This window comes from Athene noctua, chromosome 16 (genome assembly GCF_965140245.1).
Source record: "Athene noctua chromosome 16, bAthNoc1.hap1.1, whole genome shotgun sequence".
In the NCBI taxonomy this organism is placed as follows: Eukaryota; Metazoa; Chordata; class Aves; order Strigiformes; family Strigidae; genus Athene; species Athene noctua.
The window spans coordinates 14,748,708-14,762,073 of NC_134052.1; the positions used below are offsets into that span (position 1 = coordinate 14,748,708).

The following is a 13,366-nucleotide window of genomic DNA, read 5'->3' on the forward strand; positions in this document are numbered from 1 at the left end:
CTTATCACCCTCCCCGAGTCACCCACTGGATGGATTTGTCACAAGGTGAAATAAGAGCAAGTCCTCAATTTATTATCATTTTCTACTTGTCCTCCTTAATGCAGTTCCTGCCAGGATGAGTTTGCTGTGGGAAAGTGGAATGAAACCAGGCCTTTCAGTGTGCTGCTAAATGGGACTGAGGAGAGGCTTTCAGGGGGGAGGGAAAATCTTCCTCATTATAAAGGGAAAATGTGCAACGTAGAGTTTTCATCGGATGCTGCCCAGCCTCCCAATTAGGATGGCTGAGACAAACAGTGGCGTTATTATATGTAACTGTTTATCCAGTGTCACTCAGCCATTGTTTATTTTATGAGCATAATTTATCTCTTCTGTTGCGCTACCCAATTTGTTTGCATTTTCAGTCCAGTCGAGTGTCTCTTTTTTATTGTACACATCTTTTAGCCTCCCACCAACCGACTCTCCAATTAAGTTTCCAAGAGTGTCACACAATGGCCGGGCTCCTCCTGCGCCTCATTTTTCGCATGACGTTTGCGTCCCCTCCGTTTCTGCGCTGCGCTGCCCCTGACGACTCGCAGCTCCTCAATGGCTCATGGTTTATTCAACAGCAAAGCTGATTTTCTGTTTTCCCTCTCTTTTTTCCCCCCCTTCCCCCTCCCCTTTTAAAGTAGAGGCTGGTCAATAGATGCCACTTGGCAGCTCTGGAGAACCAGGTTCATTCGCAGCAGATCTTCCGCGGTGGCGTCTCCACAGTGCAAGAGTTGGGTGACTTTGCAGGGACTGAACCCCGAGCCACGGGGCAGCAGCTCAGACGTGGGGTGCTCGTGAACTCTCGTGTCTCCTCCGGCCGTGAACGGGGACAAAGACTTGCCCTCTATTAGCATGTGTTACCAAAGCTTCATCCACACATGGCCCTGCCTCCCTGCTCCTATCGCTCCCCTTTGGAGGTGCGAGACAATTCCTCACCCATGACGGCATCGTTGGCTTGTCCTTACTCCAAACTTTCCGACCAGTTTTTTTCAAGTCTTTTGATCTTCTTGCTTGCAGGTCTGTCTGCAAGGCTTAGCTAAAATAGAAAAGTGCTAAACCACATCATAGAAATTCAAATCCTTGCCACTACATTAAGTAATTTCAAGGAAGTTTAATCTGGCAAGACTCTGAGGTGAACTCCAGATCAGTGATAATGATATCTGTACATCGTCTCTTCCACGAGCGTGGCAACGCTGCAGCAGGAAGAAGCAGCATTTTCCTCCCTATCATAGCAGGCTCCAGACTATCACTATTTCTGACAGGGTCCAGCAAAACCCCGCTGAGCTCTCAACCCTGGGTTACAGCTGAATGTGGAGTTTACTGCTGCACTCCCACTGAGTCTCCCAGGATTGGGTGTCCAGGATTTCTGCTAGAAAATCTGCACAGTGTCTCACCACCAAACACTGGAGCTCCATCTCAAACGTCCTTTGTTTGCAGGTTAGTGCCCAAAACTGGGAGTGAGGAACTTTACATGGCCATGGGAACCACCACGAGGGAAAAACTTGGCAGCTGTGAAACCTGGGTTACGCTTCATGCGAGGAAAGCATCCTTTGGCTAAGCGATCTGCAAAGGAGTTTACTGCCCCTCCACCTCCTGTCACTATGAGCTGCTTCAGAAATTCATCGTACTTTAAATGATTCACTCAAGTATCCATTCAGTCCCAGTTCATAGATTGCAGAGCCTTTATTACACAGCCATATATTTAGCACTGGAATAGTTCTCAACAGTTGTAACAGCCCTGTCATCTAAGGAATAAAACAAAGAGCCATTATTCATCAGAAGGGAGACACAGTCTTTATTGTCTGAAGCCATGGCAGAGTTTTTATATCACCCTATCTATTCTTTCAGGCTGTCACACAACTCAGTTTTAAGCTGTTTCAGTGGCAGCCCTGGAAGCCCCAACGCTTCTGTAGCTTCATGTAGCTAACTTCCCAGCTAATATTGTTTTAAACTGATGGCAGGACTGATCCTGAGCACACCGAGTATGGCCAGTGACTTAGGAGCAAGAAAGTTAACCTTTCCAGAAAAGCTTGAGGTAGACGTTAGCCTCTGGCTAGGTCAGGAATAAAAGCCACGCGGGGTTATTTAAAGATACGTGGAAGCATGGCTATGAGGAGCGATGGATGACTGTGCATTTTGGGCACTGATTATATCCAGAAGATCTGGGTTTGGGCTCTGGTCTGATGGCAGAGCGTTGTGTAGACTGTAGGACCCAAGAACACACAGAGCTGTGCGTGCCAGCTGTCCCGACCTCGCCCTGGTGTGGCTCCTGCAGCCCTCCCGTGCAGTGTCGTGGTTTCCTTGGTGGCTGCACGTCCTGCATGGAGCTGGAGGAACCAGCCTGGTTCTCTGGATCTAGACACCGGGGGATTGGTACCTTGAGATGGACTCAGCATGAACCACCCTCCACCTGCCTAGCATCTGCCTGACCTCCTCTGCATCTCTGGGAAAAGCAGGTCAGATGTGGGGGTAGAAGACCTCTCCTAACATGCACATTTGTGGGGCAAATAAACCCATTAAATGCAAACGAAGCAGCACCATTCACAGAACCAACTACCATCGCGGTCTCCTCAGGCTTCTGAGAGCATTTGAGAATCTGCCTGTGTCAGCACAAAGGCGGGATAAAGAGCACACAGCTCGGATCCCTCTGAGGAGGCGGCGTGCAGGGGCTCTCTCCAGCTGTTTGTGCAGCGAGGCAGACCCATCCTTCCCTTGAATGGTTCCTCTCAGAATAATGAGATGGGAAACTTGAAGACCCGGAATTCGAAAAAGTGGAAGACATTTGAAAAAGAATTGCCCTTTCCCAGCTTTGTAATTTGTTTTAAGGCTGGCAACCACATCTCCAAACCCCCATGCTCCCTTTTCTCCACATGCTCGGAAAGCAAAGGCACAAACCAGCCTGTGAACTCCCACCACACTTCTCCCAACACCCGCTGCCGAACAGACAGCAATCTCTCAGGCTAATTAGCCAAACTGTATTCTGCACGTATTTAGCATTTCTGAGTAATTAGGATAATCAGATTTCTCCCCTAATTCTGTACATATACAATGTAAGCAGGTGTATTGCCTTTCCCACAACGATATCACAAAAAGTGTGTTGTCTGCCGGAGCCGGGGAAGCCAGCCGCCTGCCAGAGCCCATTCTCATCTCACACATGGAAATCTGCTGCTGACGGATTACCAGTAGCCATGGGAAACTACGAACTGGGTTTGATTTGGCTAAGCAGCCGGTAGTTCAGATATTCACCCAAGCTATCTGAAAGCACAGTCTTCAAATCTGGCCAGAGATCTTACCCCTCACCATCCCCCAGGGAGGAGCTGCAGGAGAAGCTCTTCTGTGCTGCAGTTGAACTGGAAGTGTTTGGCCCAGAACCTCAAAGGTGTTTTGAGTTCTGGGGAAGTGCAACAGTCCACCCAAGTCTGAGGACTCAGGTCTTGGTCATCCTCCACAAGGTTAATCAGCCTCTGGACCTAGATCTTGTCTCTGTGGACCTGTTAGCTGGTAAACACATACTTGTGGTCTCTACTGCTTTCAAGGCCTCTGAACGAAGGTCAAAGCCAGTTAGACGAGACCAGCTCGTTCTTGTCCTGCCGAGATGGATCTTTGGTGCAGGAGGAGTTCTTCCTTCAATCAGCTTCACTCAGTAATTCCTCCTCAGGGAAGCAGAAAAGTTTTTTTAAGTGCCTACGAGTAACTCCTGGTCCTTGAAGCATTTGGATGTGGTGCTTCCACCAAGGTGGGACTAGTTCCCTCTTAATAGAACATCAAGGGTCCAGTATCTCCGAAAGGAGAGGATATCCCCAAGCCCCGCAGCGTGGAGTTATCTCCTGAGTATCTGGACCGTAGCCGTAATACTAAGCAAAGACCCTGTCACATACCCTCCACTAAAAGACCATTTACCCGCTGAGCTTCATGTAAAGGAAAATTTTGCTTGTAGACCTTGGAGTACAACCCAAAATACTCCCGACACAAAGAAGGCATTTCTAACGGGCAGGGAAATGCTTTTATTGTAGTAGTGTAGAATAATATCCATACCTCCTAAATCTGAACCAATCTGAGTCAGGCCAGGATTTAGATTCCTCCTGATCTCCACGTAGGTTAACCATCCTAGTACTGAGATTGAACTCCGATTACTATAGAGGTAATTTGCAGGTGGAGCTGAACATAGACAGTGACAAACTGTTAATTGTGGTGAGGCTGTTTATCTGTGATGGATGAACACACCATACAGAGCACTCCATGCAAGGTTACACTCAATATTTTATAAGTTCTGTGTGGGTAATAAAATGCTCCATCCCCTTCTTTAGTGTCCTCTGTCTCACCTTCCCTGTTCAGATGAAACGGTACTTACGGATGAACTATCTTCAGAGAATAGCACTTGGAAAATATAATTCAGCACCAGACACTTTAATGGGTCCAAGGCTGTTGTCAGGGTCACCAGAGATACAGGACAGGTCCCTGTTCCCCAGAGAGGGGTCACAGGAGGTATCTTCCCAGGATCTGTGTATTCTCTGTAACTGTGTATTCATCTGAGCACCGGGATGCAGTTTTTATTAAGCACACTTAGCATCACCCAACTGTCCTCGGAAATACTCAATTCTTCTTCTCTCCTATCTTTGACCTGGTGCCCGGTTGCCCAAGTGCTCACTAATGAAGGAGAGAGTCTGTCCTGTACCATTCTGACCTACCTTCCCTAGGTCAGTGGTGATGTTCCACGTCTGTTTTCCCAGTTGGCACAATGAGAGGGAAAGAGCCTTGGAGAACGGTGCTGAGAAAACAGATCCTGTCGCAGAGCAACACCCTCCTGAGACAGAGCTCACGGGCAGCTCTGCGGGGCGAGGAGGGATGAGGAGCCCTGGCTCACCCTGCTCCAGGCATCCCATCAGTGGGATCCTCACCTGTCTTCTCACCTCCTCTGAGGGCAGCGCCACAGGGAACACGTCTGCGTGGTGAGGGGCTGCCCCAAAGTGCAGAAAGGGCATGAAAGCTGGATTCACACGCACCCCCAGCCCTCCCACCCCATCGCTGTGCAGTGAGACTGCCTGCTGCCGTAACGGGGTGGCAACTTGTTCTCCCACGCTTCTGAAAGTCAAGGCCTGGGTGAACATCTGCGTGCTTGCTCTGCTGGTACAGAAAAAATAAGATGATGGTCCTGGTTTTCTAGAGTTTTGAGCATTGGATGAAAAAAGGGGAGGGAAAAAAAAGAAAAGAGGGAAGAAAGCAGGTATTTTGTTGGCCTGAGAGAGCCTGGAGAGCAGGTGGGAAGCTGCCCGCAGGGCTGGCCAGTCGCTGAAAGGTGGCAAGAGAAGCTGGCACAGCAACTCCTGACGTCTGCCTTCTCCAAGCAGGTGACAAAGACAAGCTGTTGCCTTGATTCCCACAGTATATTTTCATTAAGCCGTGGCAGATGGCAGCGGAGGTCACCGCTTCCACACCATCATCCTTTCAGCTGAAAGGTGTCAGGGACTCTGACATCTCAATTACTAAACCTAGATTCACCCACCGTACATCCAGCCGCACAACATCCAGGGAGAAGGGGGATTGGAAAAGCTGCTCTCCTCATTTCCATGGATCCTCGCCTTTGAGAGAAAATCTGGGACGTGTGCTTCCCTGATAAACAACATATTTGTGTCTAACGTCCTGACACGGAAACAGCTGTGCTGAGAACAAGCCACAGACACCAGGAAAATGGCAATTAAGTCCTTGTGGAAATAAGACCAAAAAGCATCCCTTGGAAAAGACAGTTGACGTTAATGAGCTACAGCGAAGTCAAGGGCGGATCTATTGATCTTGCCCCAGCAGAGCGCTCCTGCTCACTCCTCTCTGGTCTGTGAAACCTCGGAACATAAAGCAAAATAAAACTTCTGTTCTTCGCTTCACAAGGACTTTCAGATGCAGGCTCAGGGCTCAGCTAACCCAGGGAGAAGCCAGAGCAACATCACCATCGACTTTTCCGTGCTCAATGTGAAACACAAACCCGACACGCTGGCGGGGAGCAGCGCTTTTGTTGAAATCCCATCTCAGAGATTTCTGCCAGGTATTTCAATCATTTCAGTTTTTCCTCATCCCTACTATTACTCTACTTTCCTATTATTACTTTGCTACTACTGATTCCCTACTTTTTACTACTATTAATCCTAGCTTCTGGAATCCCTGCTATTATCCCTGGCAAGAAGATGATGAATTAAGACTCTGACCCTTATCAAAGTTCAATGAACAAGTGAAGCAGAAGTAATTTATTCTTATTCTTAAATGTCATGAACTTTAAAGTAATATTATGACTCTGGAACGATTACAAAATACCTCAGATTGGCAGTTCTGCAGGGTGTTTATTCATTGAGTTTCCTTCTACAACACAAATACCAAAAACCACTGGCCTGGGAGCAGATGAGTCAACTCAGCAAGGCACTACCCTGCAACAGCACCCAAGCCTGTGCTTGCTTCCTCTTTGAGAACCTCTCCCCTGACACCCCAACACGAGCTGGGTTTGGGGGAGACACGATGACATCAGAGATATTGGGAAGATGAGAACTTCCAGAGCGCACAACTCCAAAGAAAAAAAAAAAAAAACAAAACCAACCACAAAACACCAAGCCACCTTCTTTTCAGTTTTTCAACTTTTTTACAGAAGCTTGAAAACACTTCTGAAAAGTTCAAAATATGTGGGGTTTGGCACAATAAGCCTCACATCATTTTCAGCAAACATTGCTTAATGCCAGAGTATTTTTTTTTTTTTCTTTTCCCCAGAAAGGTCCTGTTTTCCCTCCTCGTGTTCTGGAGACAAGGAATGGGAGAAGAATGTGCTACTTCTGAGGCAAAAGTTTCCACTCTGTTGAAAACTCTCTTTCTACCAAACTTAAACACCGAGACACAACTTATGCAGTTAGGTGTGCTCGTCACATCCACTGCAGCCCAGGAGGAGTGGGACAAAGGGAACCCCACAAGCATAAGGACATTAAATCACAAAATACCTCTGTTTATTTTATTAAGAAAGAAAAGTTCAGTTCTACTGACCTCAATCCTAATGTTTTGCTAATGGGAAAAGGGAATGCTACAGCTGAGGCACTTACCGCTCGCTAGACCATATGCGTTTTCTGAAGGGCTCGAAAAGCGATGGGCTATTCCAGGGTTTTCCTGGAGGAAAAGCGATCGCAATCTGGCCTTTGTTACCCAGTTTGTTCTCCAAGAGCTCCTACTTGAGGGCCCCTGGAGCAGATTCTTGGAAGAGCTCCATTTTGCACCCCAGCCAAAATGATCTGAGTTTCCGTATATTATTAGCACACAATGGAGCAACGTCAACTCCCTTAACCCCACACAGGCCAGGGTGAGAGGTTCCCCGTGGGGGAAACCAGCTCCTTCTCTTCTTGCATGGTCCTGGTACTCGATGAGAGGAAAAAGGGGAAGGCAGAGGAGCAGAGAGTGGCCGGGAGAAATCAGAGAGCGGTCAGGCAAACATACTGCGTCAGCCAAAATAAAGCCCCGGTTCTCCAAGAAGAGTTGACTTCAATACCACCCTGCCCTCAGCTGCTTTTTTGGCTTGGCTTTTGCCAAATTTCATTCCTGGTCTGAATGGGTTTGGTTAGAGGACACAAAGGGACGTGGTTCCTGTGAGTCATTTGTGATCTCCACCACCGCGATGGGAAACGCGGACCCGAGCACGTCTGAAACACAGACCCGAGCCCCTCTTCCCTTGTGCTGCTCTTGGGCTTAGAGCGCTGTGCTACAGCAGTACTGACTCCAGCTGCTCAGGAGAAAAAAAAAAAAAAAAAAAAAAAAAAGAAAAATCTCATGCAAAAATTCAACTTTTTGTAAAAAAAGCTCCACAACTCCAGAATTAAAAATGTTTGCCAGCACAGCAAACATTTGCCAGCACATTTTTGATTTTTCGCCAAAATATTCTGGCCAAAACTTGGGAGAAAAACTCAGGATTGTCTATGGAAAGCAGATACTTTTCATGAAAATATTCATTTAGCCAAATCCCCAGGTTTCTACTGAAAGTCAGCTTCAGTGGAAAATGCTGACGAGCTCTATTATTGGCACAGCTTTAATTTTCCTTTGTCTGGAAGAGACACGGAGAAGACAGCATCTGTCAAACGTAGTCTTTAGACTTATGTTATTATTTAGCCTGGAGTATTGTTCAAGGACTTCGGGAAAGGTTCAAGCCATCACGGTGCTAGGTGCTGTGCATATATACACAAAAGACAGTCCCTCCTTTAGAGGGATTATAATTTAAGCACAAACCACGGAGAAGATAAACAGCTGGGGAGAGCACGAGGTAATTTTGGAGGGGTCCTGAGCAGCGTGATGAGCAAAGGGACACCGCGCTTCCCCCTGCACCTGCTCTGGCCTCCAACGCTTTGTGCTCGGCCGTAGCGCAGCTGCGTGAGCTCCGAGCTCCCTCAGGAGAGGCATCGAACTGCCCCAGCTCTGGAGGCAGCTGCAGAGACAGGGCCTGCTCTCCCCACCCTGCCTTGGGTTTGAAATCTCCCTGGGATGGAGAGGGGAAAGCCAGGAAAGGCGTCTCCACACCCCCAAAGCGCGATCCCGCTGGCTCACCTTAGGAAGATGCTCCACCACCCTCCCTCCCACAGCCCACACGTGCCCATCACGCCCATCTATTTTATCTCCTGCCTTTTTTTTTTTGTTTTTTCCCCCCAGATCCTGCCCTGCCATACAACCCCACTTGCTCCCCTTCTGCCCTCACCCCCCGCGTGCTCTTCATCGCTTTATGCCTCAATCAAACTGACACAACCGCTTCAGATACAAGGGAATAGTTAGAGAAGGATCTGTGCTGGTTTCAAATAGTTTCCAGAACCGGTCACCCCCTTCTGTAAGAGATTAAAAAGGCATCACTGAGAAGAGAGTGAGGGAGAAAGAGAGCATGAGAAAATAAATAAATAAAGGTATATAGTTACTTTTGGTTAGTCTCAATAAGCAGTCCCATCCCAGGGCGCCTTGTTCTGTGCTCATTTGCAGTATTAGTCACTTTTTCCATTAGAAGCTCTTATTCTAGGGGGATTTATAATGTATCTGTAAAATTGTCTCCAGGCTTTGCTTGGCATCTGAACTCTCAATCCACGGACAAAATGTAAAGAAACTACAGAGTTTTGATTTATTGGGACAGGGCACAAGGAGGGAGGGAGTTTTTCCATGCTTGGTGGAAATAAATTCACATAGTGCCTTCAGTGCACAATTACTTACTGCTCCAGAAAATACACCGTTTGGGTGCAATCTCACACTGGCAGGGAGGAAAGAAGCGAATCAATGATTTTTTTTAATATCTCCCTGCCTGAGGCCCAGCCCTCGGTTCTGGTTTCTCACCATGACCCACCCAGTCCAGAGTCCTGCTGGGTGCGACAGTCTCTGTCGTCCCACTCGGGCTCAGGAATCCTGCCCTTGACGAGCCCTTTTCAACTCTTCATTTCTCCAAGGGACACTTCTTAACCCTCTGCAGAGGTTCTCTTAGAGTCCTGATTTTTTTTTTCATTTTTTTTTCATGGCAAGGCCTGTGGCTCATTTAAGTTTTGCTCATGTTTCTTGACATGCAGCTGCCCACAGGCTGGGAGGGATGAGCAAGGGCTGGCAAACTGCTGTCGGCAACATCAGCCCCTGAAGGGCAGAGGGGTCCAGCCAAAGCGAGACCTGGGAGGTGACAACACCCTCGGGATGCACAAACTCGGGGCTACAAACACCCAGCACCTTCCTGGCGCTCCTCCTCCATGCCATGGCTGAGGAGAAGCTCATCTGCAGGGTGGCCCTGACCTGGGCCAACGTTCACCCCAACTTCTGGGGAAGAGAGGGGTAGATCAGGAATGAGGGAAGGATCAGGGACAGCGACACACACGGGATCGAGGGGAAGGAGAGCCAGAACCTTCTCGCAGCCTCCCTGCGGCCCCGACCAGCAAAGCAAGAGCCTGACGTGGACGTTTCAAGGAAACAATAACCTAAAATTGGAACACGGCAAATTATTTATTCAAACTACAGCCTTCCCTCCCCCCTTGATTAGCAAACCGCTGGGGAGTCAGCCCTGATTTTCTTCAGACAGATGCATACAGCTCTCCTCCTCTATCTGCGCCACGAGCGCTCAGCCCGTGGGGGGCTGAAGATCTACTTGGTATTCGCATTGTGTAGCGGCTCTTGAATTCACACGTTGTTCTGCTCTCTGACTGGATCACAAACTTTTTCTTTAGGAGCATACGCTACAATGACGAATATGTTTGTTTTCTGCCTTTTTTTTTTTCCCCAGGGAAACATTTAGGCTGCAGCGTGCAAACACTTCCCCACACACTCACTCAACCACTTGCACCTAATAATAAAACAATCTCTACAAAGCATCGCAAATTGAATTCCTAATTTGATTTTTTTGGGGGTTGTGTGTGTGTTTTTCATGTTTTCACCATTTATAAAACGCCCCAGTGAAGCCTTGAGGAACAGACATGAGAACACGTAAAGAAACACGGGAGTGTGCTGCGAAACTGAAGTATGGAACCCCAGCACTGAAATCTTCTCCCCATTTAAATCCGAGGCAAAACCTCCACAGACCAGAGAGGAGCCAGAATTTCACCCCTGGGACTTCAGTAGTGGGAGACTCGGAGCTTGGCAATGTACAGGAAAGACTGTGAAGGGTTCAAAGTATTAAATGAAGCTGAGCAGAGACATGAGAGGAACAAAGGAAGTTCATGTCATGATAATTTATTGATGATCTTGGCCTGATCGCTTCAGTGTTTTGTCTTAACAGAACCCACCCCGAGCAGCAGAGAGTCCTGCAGGTCACTTGGCCACCCTGATGTAGAAGTGATGTGACGGTTTACAAAGTTTGCTTAAAAATATAAAAAATAAAAGAATAATAATAATAAGAATAAAAAAAAAAGCACCAGGCTGGAAGTCACCCTCACCCAAGCACTTGCTGGGAACCAGCCAGGATCTCCTGACCTCACCCCCATCGGAGCGCGGCTCCAGGAATTCCCTCACCATAGTTCACATTTTTCCAGTTCTACCAATTCACCCAGCAAGTGCCATGGGAAATCGCTATGGCCAAGGCATCCAAACTTGCTTAAGAATGAACCAAACTGTTTCTTTTCTTCAAGGAGGAGGGTCTTAAGGAAAATAAAATGCTGGGGGTTCTTTGTCCCTGTATCTTAGATACGAGAAAACTCCCACGCTTGTCAGAAATAAGAACAGCACCAGCAGCTCGTGGCTTTTTCTCTTTCTTATTCTTTTTTTTTTTTTTTTTTTCCAGTGCATGCGAGTGTGTGCTTTAAAACAGGATGACATCGTGATAGGTTTAAGAGACAGCGAGTGCCGAGATGCCGATTTCTAATGTAACACAGGGTACAGCTTCTTTCTTCTGTGATCACGGGTGAAAAATCAAAAGAAATAATCCAGGAGACTAAATACACTCCCCAGCCATTCAACTCGCTCATAAATATGCCGAGCGAGACGCTTTGTGCAAGAAAACCCCGCCACTTCTATTCTGTATTTTGTTTAACTATGAGTCAAAAGCCACATCTTCCAACTGTGCTCGTCAGAGTTAACAGGGTTGTGTTCCCACCCTCTTCCCCTTCAATTTTAGGGTGATGGTTTATATTTTAAAACTAGCAGAGTCCCTTTTTTTTTTTTTTTTTTCCTAGCGAGAGATGCTCTCCCACACCTTCAGCAGAGTGCCCGCTCGCCCTCCCTGCGCAGAAAACACACCGCTGTCACCGCGAGCAACTCCAAAACAAAGAGTTTTAACTCGGCTCAGCCCTTGGCACTAGTCTGCTATTCACCAGAACTTAGCAGGAAGCCTGCCCTTTCCTGCACGCTGCGAACGCTCCAAAATAAAGCAAATTTGGAAGAAAGTAAATGAAATTAAATACATAGATGCTGTCATTTCCTTTTTAAGGCTGGAGGAGCCCTGGAGCCCATTAGCTCTTGACAAGAAGGGGACCCTCCAGACCCAGCCTGGATGCGCAGCCACTGGGGGAACAACCAGACCTTTGTTTATCGAGTTATCATGTCCGCAGATGTCATGCGGACCAGGAACCCCGCGCCCACCAGGGACCACCCTTTCCGCACACAGGGAAGTTTCTTTCGTCAATAAATATATGTATATTTATAAGCACATCCTATCTAAGCGCTTCATCCCGAGGAGGGCTGATAGAATTCCTTCCAAGGCAGCACACAACCCTCTCCGTGTGGGCGAGCAGGGTGGGATAGAGGCGAGCCCCTTCTGGCAAATGGACCCGAAAGAGGCTGAAGGTACCGGTGGGGTTCTCAAGTTCGGTTTGGTTTGGTTCGTAACATCCTCACCGAACCCACCGGGACTCCTTCCGCGGAGCGATTTATTTTTTTTTTTTAATTTTTCCTTAGTTGTATTTTATAAGCACAAACTTATGAATCGAGAACTTCTTTTGTTCCCCCCCCCCCCCCCCCCAGTGGTTTCTCCGAGTTTTAGGCATCACTAAACTCCCCCGCTCAGCAACATCCCTCCACCTTCCTCCTCCAAGACGAAGTTGAGGAGGTACCGGAGCTTTCACCAGCCCCGGGGCAGCGGGCACCGAGGGGGCTTTTGTTCCCGTCCCGGGGAGCCGAACCCCCCACTTCTCCACCGTTCCCGTCGCCCCCAAACCCCAGCGCGCCCCCACTCACCAGCTGCAAAGTGCAGAGGAAGATGAGGGTGCAGCGCCCGGTGCAGCATCCCATGGTCCCCGAGCAGGGGGGGCAGGGGCACCCCGCTCGCTGCGGCCCCGCCGCCGCCCTGGGGCTTCTCCGCGGCCCGGCCCGAGGCTGCTCGCTCGCTCGGTCCGTCGGTCGGTCGGTCCGTCGGTCGGTCGGTCCGTCGGTCGGTCGGTCGCGGCGGCTGCCAGAGCCCCTCCGGGAGCCGGGGAGGAGGCAAGTGGGGGCCAGAGCTTAAAAGGGCAACGCTCCGCCAGCGGCTGCCGTCCCAAATGCGGGCAGGGCTTGCGGGGCGGGGGCTAGCTGCCGCCGCCGGGACTCGCCCCCCCTCCCCTCCCCGGCCCGGAGCCCCCGCAGGCGCGGTGGGATGCTCCCGGCCCCCGGGCAGAGCCCTCCCCCGGGGGGCTGAGCCAGGCAGCGCAGCCGGGGGCAGCTCCTTCTCCCCTGGGGGGGGGGCAGCCTCGGTTTGTTTGGTTTTTGTTGTTTTGTTTTTTTTTTTTTTTCCGTAATGGGACGTTTTTCCGCGGGGGGTGCCCGGGATGCGCCGGGGCGGAGGGGTGGGCTGGGCATGGAGGGTTTGTAGGGCACAGAGCCTATAGAGCATCCTAGGAGAGGGGAATCAGGACGGGAATCCCCTCGCCCTTCCACATAGATCCATCACCTTCCTTCCCGTGCAGGTGCG

General features: G+C 49.2%; 1 protein-coding gene across 3 annotated transcripts in view; it reads right to left on the reverse strand.

Moving 5' to 3' along the window:
- The window catches only part of NKAIN4 (sodium/potassium transporting ATPase interacting 4), a 54,393-nt gene extending 41,353 nt beyond the window's left edge, over window positions 1–13,040 (reverse strand). The window contains exon 1 of one of the 3 annotated variants that reach the window (XM_074920401.1): window positions 12,658–13,040. In XM_074920401.1, the coding sequence (XP_074776502.1) occupies window positions 12,658–12,711 (54 nt within the window). In that variant the 5' untranslated portion in view covers window positions 12,712–13,040. The remainder of the gene's footprint in view (window positions 1–12,657) is intronic. The other 2 variants (XM_074920399.1, XM_074920400.1) reach the window with 2 other exon arrangements.
- Window positions 13,041–13,366: the final 326 nt, after the last annotated feature.